The sequence below is a fragment of the Cynocephalus volans genome, chromosome 2 (genome assembly GCF_027409185.1).
Source record: "Cynocephalus volans isolate mCynVol1 chromosome 2, mCynVol1.pri, whole genome shotgun sequence".
NCBI classification, from domain to species: domain Eukaryota; kingdom Metazoa; phylum Chordata; class Mammalia; order Dermoptera; family Cynocephalidae; genus Cynocephalus; species Cynocephalus volans.
This window is the reverse complement of record NC_084461.1, coordinates 8,582,884-8,601,406: the sequence shown is the minus strand read 5'-3', so window position 1 is coordinate 8,601,406 and position 18,523 is coordinate 8,582,884. Positions and strand designations below refer to the sequence as shown.

At 39.4% G+C, this 18,523-nt stretch overlaps 1 protein-coding gene across 2 annotated transcripts in view; it reads left to right on the top strand.

Moving 5' to 3' along the window:
- SEMA5A (semaphorin 5A) overlaps positions 1 to 18,523 on the top strand; it is a 484,391-nt gene that overhangs the window by 292,442 nt on the left and 173,426 nt on the right. For both annotated transcript variants that reach the window (XM_063085994.1, XM_063085995.1), the window contains exon 6: positions 8,040 to 8,102. In XM_063085994.1, the coding sequence (XP_062942064.1) occupies positions 8,040 to 8,102 (63 nt within the window). The remainder of the gene's footprint in view (positions 1 to 8,039; positions 8,103 to 18,523) is intronic.

Here is an 18,523-nt window from a genome sequence, read left to right as displayed (position 1 = left end):
GATAAAACATCTAATTTTAATTCGGTTGTAATGTATCTATTTAACTTCTAGCAAACATCATAATTTCTGTTGGACATTATAGATACTGTGTTTGGATGGCATCACTTGCATGATGTCGGATATAACCATTAAAAAAGAAAATACAGCTTTAGAAACAATAGTTTTCCCACTAAATGCATTTGGTAAACATTAAATTAGGCAAGCTTGTCCTTGGGAAGTCAGTCCACTCTGATGTCAGTACTTTCATCCTGTGCTTGATTGGCTTTGAATTGGGTTCCTTATATACTAATACTTTTAGGAAACTCATGTATAAAAATAACCATTCCTCCAGTAATTGGATTTTTTACACTACATTTAGGCTTACAAATTGGACAATGTATCATTTTTCAAACCAGTCCTGCTTGGATCCAAGAAAATGATTTCTTTGAAACTCTGCAGCCAAGAGCAGCTGTTTTTACTAGCCTTACCTCCAAGCATGACATTCATTAATAGCAACATTTTTGACGTGCAATGGTTGTTTGATGTCTCTAGGTCTGAAAGTTATGATTTTAAATTTTATACTGGATATTAAAATGTCCTTTGATATTGGGCTCATTGCTAATGCACTTCTTTCACAAAATCACCACCCCAGGGTTCAGCCGTGTTCAGGAGAAGAACTCATCCTCCATACTTTGTTTTTCTCTTTCAACCAGGTCTAGTCCAAGCACTTGAAACCGGTTCCTTAAAACAGTGACTTGTCACTGGTGTTTCCTGGAATTTCAGGATTCTAGAGGTGCTTCAGAGATTTTAGACATTACACATGTTTTAATTCTATTATTTAAGAACCATTTACACTGATTTCTAGCATGCACAAAATTTTAAGACTTTGGTATCCTGCAGTAAATTAACTTTTACTGTGACATTTCCTGGATTGTCTGGCTTATTACTGAGCATGGAATAAAGTACCTGCTGTCATTTTAGATTATACTCAAAATTCACTGAGATTCAAGCATGGCCTTATTTATAACTATTTGCTTTGTATAAATTTGTATTTTTTTCAAAAGTAGGCAACCAAAACAAAATATAGAAATAATTGGATACTGAGACTGCTATGACTCAACCGTCATTTGGACTCATATTTTCTAACGATTTAATGTTATAATTTTGCACTTTTAACATAACTTTAAGATAGTATCATTTTATCTCCTTTTATGTGATATTATGCTTAAGAAATTAGAGAAGCTGAAAAAGTAGGACAACTCCTGCTCTCGTCTTTCCCTTCCCCCTTCACGGATCATCTGTCTCATGTTTCTCTTCCCACTGTCAGGGCAAATTAAGGTGTTCAGAGAAGAAATCATTGAGGAGGTTTTGCCACAGAAGTGTGTAGTGGATGGTGGCCTCATCCAGCCAGACCCAGGGCTCCAACGCCTCATGCTCCCATTCCACCTGGGGGACCCTAGAGGGGCATCCTCGAGCCACTTCCAAGGGTGAGGGTGTAGGGCATTCTGTATCCAATTATTTGTTCAACAACTGTGTATTGAGATCTTGCTGTGCCTGAGGCAGTTTCAGGTGCTGCAGATGCGTAAGTGAACCAAGTGGCCAGCTTTCCTGCCCAGGTGATGCATTTTGCTTTCTGGTGGGGACAGGAGAGGCAGATTGCAGTTTTACATACATGGTTACAGATGGTCCAACAAGGAGGTACCCTTGAGCAAAGGCATGTGGGAGGCATGGGCACTAGCTAGGTGGGCATCTGGAGGAAGAGTGTTTCAGAAAGTAGGATCAGCTGGTCCACAGTCCATCTGGAAGGCCTGATGGATCATGTCTGCATTGTTCAACGACCACACCAAGGAACCCATGTCACCTGGGGTGGGGGTGGGGGGACAGAGAGGGAGAGACTAGGAAATAAGTAGCTGGACATGGAAGAACATTCCAGATGGCTTCAGCTTTTGTTACAGGCAGAATGAGTGGTCCTGGAGGACTTAGCTGAGGAGTAGCGGGACCTTAACATTCATTTTGAAAGTAGAATATCATTGCCGTGTCGAGAACAGATTGAGCTCTCATAATCAGGATGTTTAATTTCAAAACACCAGTCAAGGTTCTTATATCATATTCTGGCCATACAGTTGTTGACTCTGGAATTTCATTAGATGGATCATGGCTCCTTTAACATCAGTACTAGGGCCGTGAATGGGTTCAGAGCCTTTAAAAATGAATACGTTCCATGACAAGGGAATTGATGGCTTTTATGATTAATATTTACTGAAAGCCAAAAGCTCTGAACTTGGGCATGCACAAATTTCTGTGCTTTAGGTATTTTTTTTTTATACATATATATTATGGGAGAAAGACAGAAAGAAACAGAATCAGGTAATCAGGGGCACTTAATTTGCAAATTTCAGTAATAGGAGAGTGGTTCTGAGATCAGGTTCCAAATCCAAGTAACAAAGTTCCAGTCTTCACACCACCACTTAATATTTTGGGGACTTGGGCAAATTATTTAACCAGTGTCTTCATCCAAAATCTTGTAATACTTCTTACCTAAAATTAGACTAAAATGAGATAAATGTATTGAAAGCATTCAGCACTGTGGCTAGCATACTGTAAGTTTAATAGATTATTATCATTATTTTACCAAATACTTGGCAACTAATTTGAGGCAGAGTAATGACCCTAATTTGTACACTATTAATTGCCAATCCAAAACTCTTCCTTTTATTCCACACTGTATGGGCTTGAATAGTGTCCCCTCAAAATATATGTCCACCCAGATTCTCAGAATGTGACTTTATTTGGAAATAGGATCTTTGCACATGTAAGTAGTTAAGATGAGGTTATTACTGGACTGCATTGGGCCCCAATCCAATGACTAGTGTCCTTATAAGGAGAGGGACATTTTGACAAAAGAGACACACAGGAAGAACACCATGTGCTGACTGAGGCAGAGATTGGAGTGATGCTTCTACAAGCCAGGGGATACTTGGGATTGATGGCAGCCACCAGAGGCTAGGAGAGTGGCCTGGGACAGATTCTCCCTCAGAGTTTCCAGAAAGAAACAGCCCTGCCAACACCTCGATTTTGGATTTCTAGCCTCCATAACTGTAAGGGTAAATTTCTGTCTTTAAAGCCACCCAATTTGTGCTACTTTGCCACAACAGCCCCAGGAAACGAATATGTTGTCTACTCCAACTAAAAAACAAAATGCCCACTGAATATTCAACAAGTTGGGAGCACCGCTCTGCAGTTATCAAAGTTGGGTTTGGTATTACTATGTGAAAGGAAATCCTGGGTTTTAATGTAACAATTTTACAAATTATCCTAATACACTTTTATGGGAATCTGTAAGGTTATGATGCATTCCCTGATTTTAGATGATGTCAGGGTAATGAAAATCAAAAAAAAAACATTAGTTAGATGATATGACAAAAGTCCCCTTCCAGTCCTTTGATTCAGAGGTTGCCGCTGGAAATGAATTGGATTTGCCTATGTTTGACATGGGCAGAAATGCAAGGATACTGCAAATTAATCTTAAAAATAAACAAATACACCTAATATCTGCTAAGAAGTCAAGGCAGAGAAAAATGTTGGACAAATTCTCCCAAAGTGACTAAAATATTTATGGCTTTGTGTCTTTCGATGCACACTGTTTCAACTCAAATGCCACTTGGCTGGCACCTGACATGGGTGGCCACTGAAGGCCATTAGCAAAGATGTCCATACTCAAGGATAACTGGATTGACACTTTATCCAAGTCACATAAAAATCACAGTTCTTTCAAGTTCCACCTTATTTACGTTTTGCTTCTGTTTTGAACAAAGATAGGGCCTCACATTGCCTAACAATTTGTTTGTAATCGCCACAGCATTGTAGCATTCTCCAGCGTGTCACAGAAATGTATGACTTAAGAATATGAATGCGAACATATGAAGAAAAAGCCCTCAGGTGGTGGTTAATTTTTGGCGTTGTGTAATTAAACTAGTTGTTTTTAATGTTATCTTTTGCTAGTATCTAATTAGCAAAGCCATCTGCTGAAAGAGTAGTGGCCCATCTGCCTAGAATGTTTTTCTCTTCATTTTTATAAAAAGTGTCTGCCTTTTCTGGTCCCTGTCTAATTAAGTTCTCTCACATTGGAATGAGATAATACACAGCTTTGTGTATATACTTCTAAGAACTGTGGATTGATACGGATGTAACACGTCCATAAAAAGAGCCAGTCTTTCTTTCTTTCCCACATCTGATTTACTCCTGAGATCACAGCTCCATTTATCATAACTGGGCATGTCTGTGTGCAGGACGGTGAGGTGTGTGCCGTATCATGAAAGAGTAGGTACTTCCTTACATCCCCAGGGTTTCTGCAGTCATGAAATGGTTTTCTTGGACTCCTGCTCTCTTTTGTTTTCAGTCTGTTTGTAGTACTATCACTTCCAGAAAGTTGATGATGTTATAAGTTCCGGTGTATCAATGGATCTGAAATGAACTTGCATGTGACTACTACAGCAATGAAAATGAACACTGTTTCATGCTCAGACTTAGCATGATGCTGTCTAAATGGAATATATTTATATTTTATTGTAAATTAATATCTGTTGTGTACAAATGTTATCTGTATGTCTGTTTTTCCTTCAATGATTATCTAGCAGAGTGTCTTGTGCATGGTAGGTACATAATGAATATTTATTAAATAAAGGAGAGAATGAATGTGTGTTCATAAAGCAAAATTTCTGTAAGTTGTGTAATAGCATAGATGTTATTTGTATGTACTTACAAGTAAGAATTCTCCCATAAACAGGGATCTTTGTGTCTTTTAAAATATAGATATTTAAAACTCATTGCCTACTGTATATAGTCTTTTAATATCCAAGTAACTGCAATATTACTGCTCTATGTCTGCTGTTGAAATATATGAAGATGACTAAATGGTAAATGGAATAGAGAATTAATACTCCTTTTCTCTACTGGGCTTTGCTGCAATAATAGAAAAAGACGAAAGATGACAAAATTTGAAGACTTTTGGAAAGGAAGACTCAGGAAATAAGACCATGAGTGTTGTGTTGAGATCTGAAATGTAAATGCCTTAGCATTTGTTTTGACTGTCATAAAGGTAGGTTTGGATAGGTAGAAAAGTGTCTTAAAATGAATTTGGAGACAAGTTGAAGGTGACTCCTTAAATCAGTAGTGAGATTTGTCCCAAAATCATGATACGTGAAAATATAACAATCTTCATTGACAGTAGAGCAAGAAGCCTGATCAAAGGGTGCTTGATTGATTAGAAGGGATCTAGTGGAATAAAGGAAGTTATGACCAAGTTAGAAAATAATCTAATTTCAAACAGAAGAATGGCTAACATTAAGAAATAAGTTCTGATGGAGGAGAATTCTGTTGATATTCGTATTTGTCTCCAGTGGAAGCATTGTTTATTTGTTTGATTGTTTTCCCATTGCTGCCAAGTGGTCAGATAGGCAAAGGCTAGTTCACCCAGTGACTAGAAAGACATTGTGGGATTAACGTAATCTGGACACTTTCCCCCACTTCATTCCTTTTCAAATTCTGCAATATCCAATAGCACATGTTCACCCCCACTGTCTTTTGCAATAGGTAAAGCTCCATTCTTAATGCCAAATTTCTCTTTATCTCATCCTCTATTCAGGTAGAAAGTGAATCAGCTGACAAGCTATACAGTCATGGTCTTTAATTAATTCTGGATTTGAATATTATAGGCAAGCTGGTGATGCTGTAATAAAAATGCCTTAGTAGTGTAACTTTCCTACTTTTAATAACTGTCTTCAGAAAATCTATAAGATTTGTCCTATTTTCTGTTGTTCTAATAAACTTGTGTGAGAAGTTGCTATTTTTTTTAGTATACTGGATAAAGTAATGAAATATTTTTGAAAACTCTCACATTTTTTTTTCTATTACTTTCCCTTTCCAATCCTTGGCCAGTATTTATCTTGAAAATGCATAGGCTATTTGGACACTAGGTAGACTTGTGAAGCTGTTTGACCATTTCAGCAGCAGTATCTGAACAATTTTGACAACTTTTGGTAAATATTCTTCTCCCTTAACCCTGGGACTAACCCTGCTCCTTATAGCTCTTATGTTTATTGAAGAGAGTATTACTATTTAACTTTTAGCAAAATCACTAGACCAATAACAGCCACTGCGAATGCCTCGTCATCTAAAGTATTTCACTGTTTAGTTTTTCTATTAATGACACAATACGAATTCCTCTTTGTGATATATAACAGAAAATTCTCTGGTAACATAAAATCAATGTTATAATGGGGTCTACTCTGCTAAAAGAATATATCATAGTGTATCAATCCTGTTTTTTAAGTATAGGTAAAGGATGTCTATATTTAAATAAAAACAACAGAGTGAGTTTTTCTAAAGAGGTCTAAGAAAGAAATATGTACTACAGGTCAGATTAGATGAACAACAATGCATTCATTTTCATTTATGTGTGAAGCTCTTATCTCTTTTTTGGAGGTTTCATCACTTTTCATGAAGGTCTTTGTTATCCCAGTATAGAATTCAAGTCATTTGTTTGCATCAGATGCTGGTTTTAGTGACTTTATTGTTGCCATCAAATATTATGAACAGGAGAACATTCAGAAAGAATTAACAAATTCTCTTATCAGATGCTCACACTGACAAAAAATCTCTAAGTCTGCACAAGGGAAAACAGTTACAGTGTTGTTTCTGTTTAAAAGACACTGAAGTGGTTCTCTCTAGAATATTTTTCTTATGGACTCATTTTTGCCAAGTAAGATAAGTTGTAGAAGATTTAATCTCTGTTATATAGCATTCTTTGGAGGACAGCAGATATTAGATAATGGCATTAGCCTGACTTTGTTATTCTCCCAAGTTTAGGAGAATTAGAAAAAATTCTTACAAGAGATAAGGGGGAAGCCCTAACTTTTCTTCATATTATTTGACATTAGTTTATTTTTCGGTTAGTTTAGTTTATTATCAGACATTAGTCCAAATTAACAAAAAAACTTAACACATGCTTTCTGGTAATGATTAACTTGTGCACATCCCTGATTCTTCAGACATCCAGTTCTAATAGTACCATGGAAAACCATTGTAATAATAATGGCTGTGGAGAACGGAGAAAATATTTTCACCTGATGTAAGTTCACATTCTATACAATAAAAGAGAAGAAAAATAACTCCAGTGCTTAAACTTGTTTTACAAAAAATGATTCACAATCCCAGTATCTAGGCCATTAATGTTTGTAGGCGTCCTTTCTTCCTGTGAAGCGTCTTCTAATATCTTAACTAATCACATATTCTGTTGGTGAGTTAGCGTGAGATTTGCAAGTACACATATCAGATTGAGCAGCATGTGTTTGATATTTTGAGAAAAAATGTTTAACAGCTGTGGCTCTAAATATTTTGTCAGAACTATTAATAGTAGGAAAATGGCTGGTATAAGGGGGAATTGTAGCTGTGCTCTTTGCATGAACTATTTATTGACTGTTAATCATTTGTATAGGCATCTTGGTAGTAACAATATACAAAATCATGTTTATTTTTGTTATCTATGAATATTGATAAATGATATACTGTTAATGTAAAATATAAATGTTTAAATGAATGTTTAGATTATTTTATTTCAAGGCCTCTCTTTTAGCCTCCTCTAGATTGATTCTGTGGTTTCACTGAAGTGATAGTTTTTGCAATCAATGCCATAGTCACCATCTCATTGCACTTGTCTAACAGTGAATAGATCTAAGTCTGACATTATTACTACTTAAAAGCAAATACGGAAGCTGCTTGGTTAGCTCCATTGGTTGTAGCATGGTGCTGATAACACCAAGGTCCAGGGTTTGATCCCTGTACCAGCCAGCCACCAAAGAAAAGCAAGTACTCAGGAGACAAATTCTTTAAAATGCCATAATTTTAGAGCTAAATATAAGCCCATGACTGCATTTTATGTAGTTGGCATAAATTCTATATAGTATGAAAATGTTGGTGCTAGGGTACCTCAGCCTTATCTTTTTTTCTCTTTCGTTCAGTCAAAGCCGTAATAGTTGCTGTTGTTTTGGTGTTTTCTACAGGCTGTGGAGTGGGAGTGTGATGAGGCTACCAAGAAGGCCTGTTACAGCAAGGGCAAATCAAAGGTAAGAAGGATGTGGTTATGAGTGGCCATCACCACCCCGTTCTAAAGGACGGCCTATAAAGCATTTTGATATGAAGGGTATTCCTGACTACGATGCCATGCAAAGTGAAAAAATCCAGATTCAAAATATCTGTACAGTAAATTCTCAAGTTTTTAGTGATAAAATAAAGTTACCCACAGCAAGCAATTATTTTCATAAAGGAATCAGAGCATAAGATCAGAACTCATTTAAATGTTCAGTTAGACTAAGATATGAAATGGACTATGATATTATTTGAAAAAATATGGGCATGCATTTAAAAAATATTTTAATTTCCCCTTTTAATATTTTATGTCTAACTGGAGTAAGTGACTATATGATACATAAAATTAGTATACCAAATAATTTAATATTTATTCATTATGACTTATTTTAACATATCCTTTATAATAAATTTTCTCCCTTTTCATAATAAAATCTACATCCCTGAGATCCTGTGGAAAGAGCAGTTTATATCTACGATTGGAAATGCATTTCTTGAGCAACCATGCACACTGCAGGCCTACTCTTACACAGCGGGCTGCCTCAATGAGAGGCGTGACTCTGCCTTCCTAGGAAGTCTGTGTGTCTTTGAGGAAATCGTACACGGTCATTTTGAGAAGATTCTCCTGCAGCTGATACCCAGGCTTAACACTTCTATTTCTGTTAGTGATCTTCTTACTCCGTTGGAGCTTGGGCTTTTCCAATGGTGACTTATACTTTGGGGTAAAGAAGAAAGCAGATACACACAGAGTAGCAAAGAGGGCTTGCTGTACAAAATTGGTCCCAGGGCCAAGACTTTGGGGAAGAATATAGCACATGGAGAGAACACTGGCAAAAGATGGTTCCACTATCTCTATTTATAAAAGGGTGTTATGCACTTTATTGTACCCAATTTCATTGCTTGCTTCTCTGCCTTTCTTATTTGTTTATTTGTTTATAGCAGCTTTATTAATAGTTGCCAAATCTGTAAGCAATCTGAGTGTCTTTCAATAAGTCAATGAATAAACTGCAATACAGCTTACAATAGAATACTATTCAGTGGTAGAAAAGGAAAACTACTGATGAATGAAACTACTGATGACGAGTGAAAGAAGCTAGTCTTATATAGGGCATAATTCTATTTATAAGTGGACATTTTGAGAGTCAGACACTGAGGCAGGTCTCAGCCAATTTAGTCTTTGGGATTCCCAAAACTGAATAAAGAACTAGGAAGTGGGAAGAGGAGAAGGAAGAAGATGCAGTCTTAGCCAGAAAAACACTTGGAGAAAAAGGGGAAAAAAGAAAGGCAGAAATTAAAGAAGGCTATTTACCAAAAGATATTTAATATCAGAAAATTATCTGAGATAAATGATCAGAGAGGTAAGAAGATTTAAAGGTAGCTCCAGGTTGCAGAGAATCAGAATACGGTGTCTTAGAATACCCCCAGAATTAAAAAAAAGTAAATAATTTTTAAAAAACATTCATAGAGACCTCTTTAACCTTCTTTCTGAGTTGTGGACATTGCGTATGAGACCGTGGCAAGGCTGCTTTCTCAGTGGTGCTCTTTTCCCTCCCTGTGACGTTCGCGTCTCCCCATGGGGACGTAACCCTGTGCTCTTGTCCTCAGTTTCCTCGCCCGAGCTCAGGGAGCAGCCCCAGTCCTTCACATGAGACCCCTGCACTGAGAAATGAGAGTGGGGAGTCAGATTTACATGGGCTGGAGGGGGAGGTGTGGAACAAATGACTGACTTTCTTTCAGCTAGCAATATCCAGCGCTAAAAGGCCCTGGCCTCTTTTCTGTGGCTCCAATGCCAGCGCTGTCCCTTGCCTAGTGCCGCTTGTGCCTTGCAGGGGGTCCCGACACTGGCTGATCATCTAGCTCTCCCCACGATTTCGTCTTCCTTTTGCCTTTCCTCTTCTTTTTCATCTTGTCTTTATCTTCCTTCTGGCTCTTTGCCTCTTCCTTTCCCTCTTCTTTCTTTTCAGGTCTATGGGCACACTCGTAAGCCTGAGTCAGTCTGGGGACACCCAGCCACAGAGTTTGTTGACACCTGTCATAGTGTCTGTCCCTGAAATTGTTTAGTTGATGGCCCCAGACCTGAGAGGTCCCATGGCCTCCTTCCCTGTCGTGGGGCCCACGTGCTGTTCCCTCTTAACTGTCCCCCACCTGCCTCACCCACCTCTCAGGACTTGGCTTGTGCGTCCCACACCCAGAGTGCACCAGCTCTCAGTCTCCTGAAATCCCAGTAGCCACTTACACTTGCATTTTAATTGTCTAGCCCTGGACTCAGAGCTCGGCCTGATGGGTTTTTGTTGCTGCACCTGCTGTCCTCGAGCCCAGCACAGCCCGCGGCGTGTTTGACAGCACTCTGCTGAGTGAGTGAATGAGTGAATGAGTGAGTGAATGAACACGTGAAACCCGCAACGGGGTATGACCTTTCATTCAGGGTTTCTCACCCTCACCACTGTTGATATTTGGGCTGGATCATTCTTTGTCGTGGGGGCTCTCCTGTACATCGTAGGATATTTAGCCAGTTTCCCTGGCCTCTGTCCACCCAAACATGACAATCAAAAATAACCGCATGTGTCGCCAGACATTGATTGACTTGGTTGAGAATCCCTGCTCTAATTCCTAAAATGGTAAATGTATCGGCAACTTCAACATTGTTCATTTTGAGTTTTGTTTTCCCAGGCAGTGCTTTCATATTTCATCTGGATCACACTTAGGTATTTGTTTCGCAGAGTTTAAAAATTAACAGTTAATTCCCTTCTATTCTATGGACTACAGTCTCTTTGTGCTCCTTGTGTATTGAAGGAAAACATCAGATTACTTCATCTAGCTGGAGTTTCTCCTCCTCATAGTTGATGAGCCCATAATTGTAAAAGAATCTGTGTCATTGCCCTTTACTAGTAGACTATGAATATTTGAGATGAAAAATTCTACAGAATCAAAACCCACCCACATTTTGCCATAAGCTGTGATCACTGCTTGTTTTGTGCTTAGAAATTAGGAAGGTAAAGACCAGAGAACAAATAGAAAAAGGCCATCTTTCCTGCCCAATAGGTAATATACCTTTGATTCACAGAAGAGACCAGTCTTAGTTACTACAATCAACTGAATATTTCTGATACACAGAAAATGAGGGAAACAAATATTTTCAAATGTGAGTTTTCATAAAATCATACCTTTACATTTCATATGTGTTTGGTTCTAATGGGTTAAGAATAATGGCAAAGTAGTACTTATACACTGATTCAAACTGCGTTTGTAGCAGAGCTATGCGCAGTGGAAGTTCACTTGGACAGAATGACGCGGTGGCTTTACACACATGCTGGTCTACGCAGCACTGCAGGCTGGTTGGGGTGGCGAGAGCAGAGAGCTTTTTATTGTCCTTTACAAATTGCCTTTTCTTATTTGGCATCTCTCTTGCGTTTGTAAAATGGTGACTGATACAGCAGCCATCAGGTGGGGGACCTAAGCACAGCTTCTGGTACACAGAAGGGAAAGAGACAGGCCAGCCCCTGCCAATAGGAGGACCCAGACCACGCACAGCCCCCTGCGAGGCTGGCCCCTGAATTCGGAGTTCGGGGCACCCATGTCTCCCCATTCTAGCAGTTCCTAGGGGCCAAGTCAGGTGATATTTTCACAATTTGACTGAAATGTAGTGTCCCTTTGGGAGAGCAGAATTCAAACTTTTCTTAGCAGTAATGAGTTTAGAAGAATTCGACTCTTATATTTTTGCTTGTGCTGTGGTATCATGAGAACTTACACAGTTCTTACAAAGTTTCCTTTCTCCCAGAAATAAGAAGACTAATGCAAAATGTGACATCTCAAAAATGAGAAAAATGCCATCCACTTTAACTGAGTTCATTCTTTTCCTACCCTAAGAAAAGCGGTCTGTGCTGCTGCACGTACTGCATTTTACTGTGGAGCAAAGTCGGAATGTGATGCCCGAAGGAGGTGGTTGTGCTGCGGGGTGACACCGCCTGTGCCTGCCTGCCCACTTGCTCCTCTGATGGGGACATTCCTCAACTGGCTACAGAGCACAGGACAATAAAGATGACAGATTTCTTCTTGTTTCCCTGGTATTGCTGTGGCCAGACACAAACATCACTTCTTGTATAGTCCATTAAAATTACAATATAGGGAATCGGGGTCAGGAAAAGTTATCCAAATCTTTGATTTGACCTGGGTTCAAAAAGAAGGTAGGTACTGACTCTGCCAATTCTTTGCCAGGTTTGAGTTCTATTTTATTTAGAAAATTTTTAGCTCCCTTTGGAGGGAGGGGGTGACTTTGCCTGTAATGGCTTAAACATTTCGTGTATTAAAGGGGGAAAATCCATTTTTATAGGTTCAAAAACTTATTATAATAAAATCTGCTGTATGTAGTTCTTTTTGAAATAGCATTATAGAAATTGAATTCTAGAACTATTTAAATATCTTTTACACAAATATTATTTTAAATACAAATAGTCAGTTCTCTCATGATGTAATAAGAGTTCCTTGTCTGTTTTGGGTTATTGTGTCTGAACCCAAGTTCCTCCCACTGTGACATTTAGGAAGGTAAAGGAAACACAACTGGCTATTAACAGAATGAAAGAGCTGCTTTATGATTATATTATACTTCATAATTTTCAAAAGTGTCTTGCTCATGATCTCATTTTAGGATTTTTGACACCAAGTTCCTAGAATTATTTTGCTAGTTGGTGGGAGAGTTTTGATTAGAATCCAGGGCTCTGTGTATTGTTCCTCCTGTTGTATCCTGTTGCCTTTCTTCTCAAATTGTCAAAATGTGCTAGTAAAGAGGTAAACCACTAGTGATTAGAGCAGGAAAACACGACACCATCCTGCTTAGGAACCTGGTGGTGTAGGACTGGATGGACTTTTTCACCTGAAGTGCCAATATTTTGAAAGCTATGAGTTAATCAGTGTGTGTGACACACTATAGCCCTGTCTTTATTCTGTATAACTGCTTTAAAATTCTAGGATACTTTAGGTTAAATACTAATGACCTGTGCGGATTATACACACTAAATTTTGTTTCTTTAAATAGAAGTGCTCAAACAAGTTTCCCACGGAGTCAGCTCAGTTGAAAATAGTCACAGTATGTAAATCTATACAATATAGTCTGTTTTATTATATTAATACACTATACATTACATAGCATATTTTGTGTGTGTGTGTATTTTTATCACTCTGTATTTATATATGAAACCTGTAGTACATATGTACACATGTAATAGATACAGTTATATATCCCTATTTTATGTGCACACACATGCATACATCTGTCTGATTGGGTGATATCATTTTTCAAGTCACGTGGTAATGACTTTGGTTGGTGTACATTCAACTTTTAAAAGGCTCATGCATTTACAATAAATTGCTCCTCTTCAGCACTCTGTATGGTCACAAAGGTAACACGTTATTATGAGAGAGACACACAGCTTTCAACGGAAGCACGGTGATTAACACAAAAGCTGTCAGGCTTCCGACCCTCGTCTCTCTCCCGAAAATTGATGGGTCGGGCAATTGGCTGGGTGTTGCTGAGGAGATCCCTGAGGGATCTGCTCTGTGTACAGTCATCTTTCTACAGTTATACAGTCTTTCTTCAAGCAGAACATACCTGTTTAAAGGGAAAGAAGAGAAAAATGCTATGAGGCAAAACCTGATCATTCATTAAGAAAACAGCCCTAAATCATGAGTTTTCTCTCTGGGGCTTGTGTCCTGGAGACGAGGTGGACACTGGCTGGTCTTCTTCTAGAAGCCCCTTGTAGTCAGCAAGGATGCATGTTGGCCATCAGTTCGAGCAAGAATTGCCTCCAAGTCAAGAGTAGGTCTGTCTAAGGATCACAGGCTCACATGGGTCGTTTTAGTGGGTATTACTGGAATGTCGATAGATGAGTCTCTTACCAACAGTGGAAGCCATGTGGCAGCGGGCTGTGACAGCCTGGGAGATGTACACTGTGACTTCTTGGAGAATCAGAACTCATTAAATCCTCTTAATCCATTTTCAAGGTACAGACATGGGATAGAAAAAAAAAAATTCTTAAATGAAAAAAGGAAATCATAGATATTTAAATACCCTGATTTATAAGATAAACCTTTAAAAGAATCTCCTAACAGGACTGCTACATGTGCCTGAATTTTCAAATAAGCGATTCCCAGCAGTGCTTCAAGGAAGCTCAGATAACTCATGAACAGGCCGCATTTGTAGCAGAGACTGACGCCGTGATTACCAGCAGATCTGCTGTAGGAGGACTGAGTTTTCAAATCACCATCAGGAGTAGACTAATTGTCACACAGCCTGGCACTCTGGGCCATTTCTTTTCATTCTTAACTTTGACTCTCTGATTCCTAAATTCATCTTCTGCTCAAAAGCTGAGTATCTCCACTTTCTTCCTTTTCTGTGTTTTTTACATTCTGTTTTGTTTGAACTTGCCCAATCTCTCTCTCTCTTTTTTAAAGTTCTTATTTTAAATGTGTTCGTTTAGGATTCGCATCTAATCTGCTTTCAAAGTCAGGTGAAGCAGTTTGTGAGTTAAACATGAAGACGCTTTTAAGGGAGTGAGAACAGGAAGGATCTGAGTTGAGCTGAGCCTGATGGGGGTGGGGGGGGAGTGGTGGGGGAGGAGTTTAGCTCAGTAAAGAAGAAACACAAATACCCCCTGCCCCTGCCTCCACGACTTGCTGATATAGGTCACGGGGAACAAGCACACCGTGACCCAGCCTCGTGGGTGGTCATTCAAACCTCCCCCTCCCCCTCCCCCACCCCTTTCCATGGGACCTCACTGTGACGGGGCTGAACTGGAACCCACCCTCCTTACACCCTCTTTATCACAAGCTCCCGCGTCCACAGGGCTAGACCCATTCTCCATCCTTCTGGAAAGATTCTGCACAGGCTCCTTGTCTGATCCTCCTGATTCCTGACATTCCCTTGTGAAAGCTGGTGATATAAATTTGGTCATTCTTGGTATATTCAAACTAAAATTGTAGTCAAGGGTCCAGGAGGAAAAAGCACTCAGAGCACATAGTCCCTGATCCGAGAAGAATTTTGTATAAACACAGTGGTTGAAACAGCGTGCTGTAAACCTAAGACTTGTTTTTACCTAGTAGCTGCTGAAACGACCTTCCCTGACTCCAAGCCTAATTTTATTTACCACATCACTCACCAAAGTCTGCCAACTTCTCAAAATTTTGCTGGTGCCAGTGAGCCTTTCTTTCAAAACAATATGTTAACATTCCTCTCTCTAGTAAAACTCCCAGACTTTTCTTTGTTCTTTGGACATACCAGAGACCACCCAGTCTGTGTGCGCGCCCCAGATTGCAATCTTGCTTTCCCAAATAAAACGTTCTCCTAGAGATTCGTCTTTGTGTATATATTTTTGACATTAACACCCTCCTCCCTTCCCTATATGTTCAGCAAACCCGTCAGTGGCTGCAGCCAAGTGTGTTCTCAGGTTGTCTTGATTATCATGCTGTAGAGCTAGGGCGAGGGCTCACACACCCCTCGAGCCCATTGCACAGACTGTGTCACAAACCCTCCACACGCAGGTCTATGAGCCAGGTAATAGGAAAAGGTCCTGGGAGCCATGGGTAAAAAATGAATAGGCTTTATTCAGAGCTAGGAGCAGTCGTCCGAGTGGCTTCTCGGAGCATTCTGAGAAGCACCGTGTATCAGAGCTGTTAGTCCTTTATACTTAGGTCCATAACCCAGGACACCTGGGTGCCCATGCGCCATTACATTAAGTAGTAACCAGGGAACACCTGAGGATATTTACAGCAAATGCTCTGCAAGATTCTGAACATCTGAGGGGCCCTGACATTTTCCTATATTTTCCCAGTACCTGCTCTTTTATTCTCTGCTCTGATTGAAGTAATTCTGTGTCCTCCCCCTTTACTTATTTCACTCTCTTTCTCAGATGACCAGTTGTTTGCCCTGCCCTTCCTTGGTACTCTTGTGCTTCCCAGTTATCCCTCAGCTCATCCGGCTTTCCTGTTCATCAGGCTTGTGATTGACCTTCGGGAATGTGAACCACCTACAGTCTTATTTGCGCTTTGTCCTTTTGAGAGATTACTGTAAACATCACATTTTATATCTTGATTATTTTCCTTTCCATAATGAACTAGAAGTACCTGCTTTCTCTTCACCAGGTCTGCAAAACTTAGCTGTGAGTTCACGTCTTTTCAATCTGGATGATTCTCTTGGAATAACGTACCCTTGACCATGTTCATACTTACGTGACTGCCTCTTGGACATGTATACCTTGTGGCAGGCTCTTGCTTTAAAAAAAGAAAAGTTCTTTTACATCTTGCCTTGTTCTTGAAAGAGGTCTAAAAACAGCAACAAAACCCAAACATAATCCCTGCTACTCTCCACTGCTTGTAATTTTCCATCATAGTCTTTATTACAGTGTCATTATCACATCTCTTTCATCCATTAAGGCCATCAGGCTCTCGGAGCCCTGTGTTCTCCCAGATGGCTTTTTAGAGACCCTGCAGACAGGCTTAGGTCTCCTGCTCCCATCCTCACTCTGATCCTCACTTTGCAGACTCCTGTCCCGCTCTGCTCCGAGGTGGCGGTTTCTGCTGAGCCTTTCCCGGAGCTCCGTCAGCCTGTGTGGTTCTTTGAAGTCTTTTGTTCTGTTCTTTCCCTTTAAACTCTCCTGCCCTTTCTCCAGTTATAAGAACAAAACAGAACAAAATAAAACAAGCCTCCCCTGTCTGGTATACCTTTCTCGGTTGCTTAGATTACAGAATTTTTTTTTCTTTCCCAATTTAGTAGCCAATAATAATTTGTTACTGTTATTGATAGTCATAGTGTTATACCTTGGTATTTCACTTTACATTTAAAAAGCAAATTCAAATATCATAGCACTTTTCATTGTCGCAGCTGGGTTATGCAGCAGACTAGGTTATGGAAAATCAACATTTTCATCAGGAATGGGGTTCTACTTGGGTGAAGAGAGGATTACTGTACCATTAGATCCAGATTATCCTGACTTTGGACACTATGTGATTTAAACCATCATATTATCATGCAGCATCTTCCATGTCTAGTTGGTTAGCCAGTCATCATGTCCTACAGATTTGCTAGATTCTGACTTTGTCTTTTCAAAGACACCAAAGTACCTACTATCTTGGTCTAGGCACAAAATGTCAAATGCCTGAATTGTGAAAGTGGATTCCCTCCCTGCCTCCCTCACTCCAGCTTATCTTCCATACTGATTCCCAAGTGGTCCTTCAATAGCAAACATGAGTTCAAGGCAAAACTTTATGCAGTACCATCATTCAGTGGGTCCCTTTACATTCAGAGTAAAATGCAAACTCACAAGCCTGCCATACCTAGCCCTTGTCCAGCTCCCCTGCTTATGTCTTACCCCTCTGTACCCACTGAATGCACCAGGCTTTCTCTAGCCCTGATGGTTTGTCACAGTCCATTACAGTTGCCTGGAACTTTTCCCTTCTTTGCTCAGTACAGTAAAGTCCTACATGTGCCCTACAAACACCTTCTCCAGTTAGCCTCAGTGAATATTACACTTTTTTAAAAAGTTATCTTAGGTGTGAACTCCAAGAAGCTTTGCTACACCTCTTTTTTTCCCTTCCCCTTTGGAGCTGGGTAATGTGCTGTTCCTCTGTGCTTCCTCATTACAGCTCCATAGTGATTATTATGACCCTGTGTTTTAATTTTTCTGTCAAGGGCCTAGATTGTGACTTGTAGCAAAGCTTCCACCAAAAAGTAGCTAATTAGTAAATGCTTGCTCAGTGAATGAAGGTCCTTCTAGCTCACATGTCCATCATTACTGGCTGTACCCCAGATTTTCTATGAATGTTTTGCAAACACAAAACATAGTTATTAGATATTTCTCACCATGAAGTTTTGTCTCAAATGTTCCAGACATTTTTTCCTTATTATATTTTTACTTGTCAATTAATTTAAAATGTTAATAGATGCAAGGGTACTTCAAAAAGTTCGTGGAAAAATAGAGTTAAAAAATAATACAACATTTCCACGAACTTTTTGAAGTACCCTAGCAGTTGCTCTGTATTTAATGCAGTTTGAGCCCATAAAGTGAAACTTGTTCCAGTTTATGTACAGAGTGGCACAGGTGACCTTCTTACTGGAGAAGCATTTGCACCATGTTTTCAAAGTCCTGGGGAGTTTTCCAAGGCACTGTTTCATGAGCAGTATCCAATTGGTTCCTTTATTTATTTTCTTAATAAATGTCCAAGGCAATTTAGAGTTTGCACTGTCATCTGATACGATTCACATTGATCCCATGCTTGCCAAAAAAAAGGTACGTGCTTTGAGAATTTAATTGAACATATATTTATCTTCATAAATATTCCTATTGAACATGTGTGCAGACACAGAAAGTCAGATTATATAACAATTTTGCTTTTATTTTTTGGTCAGTAT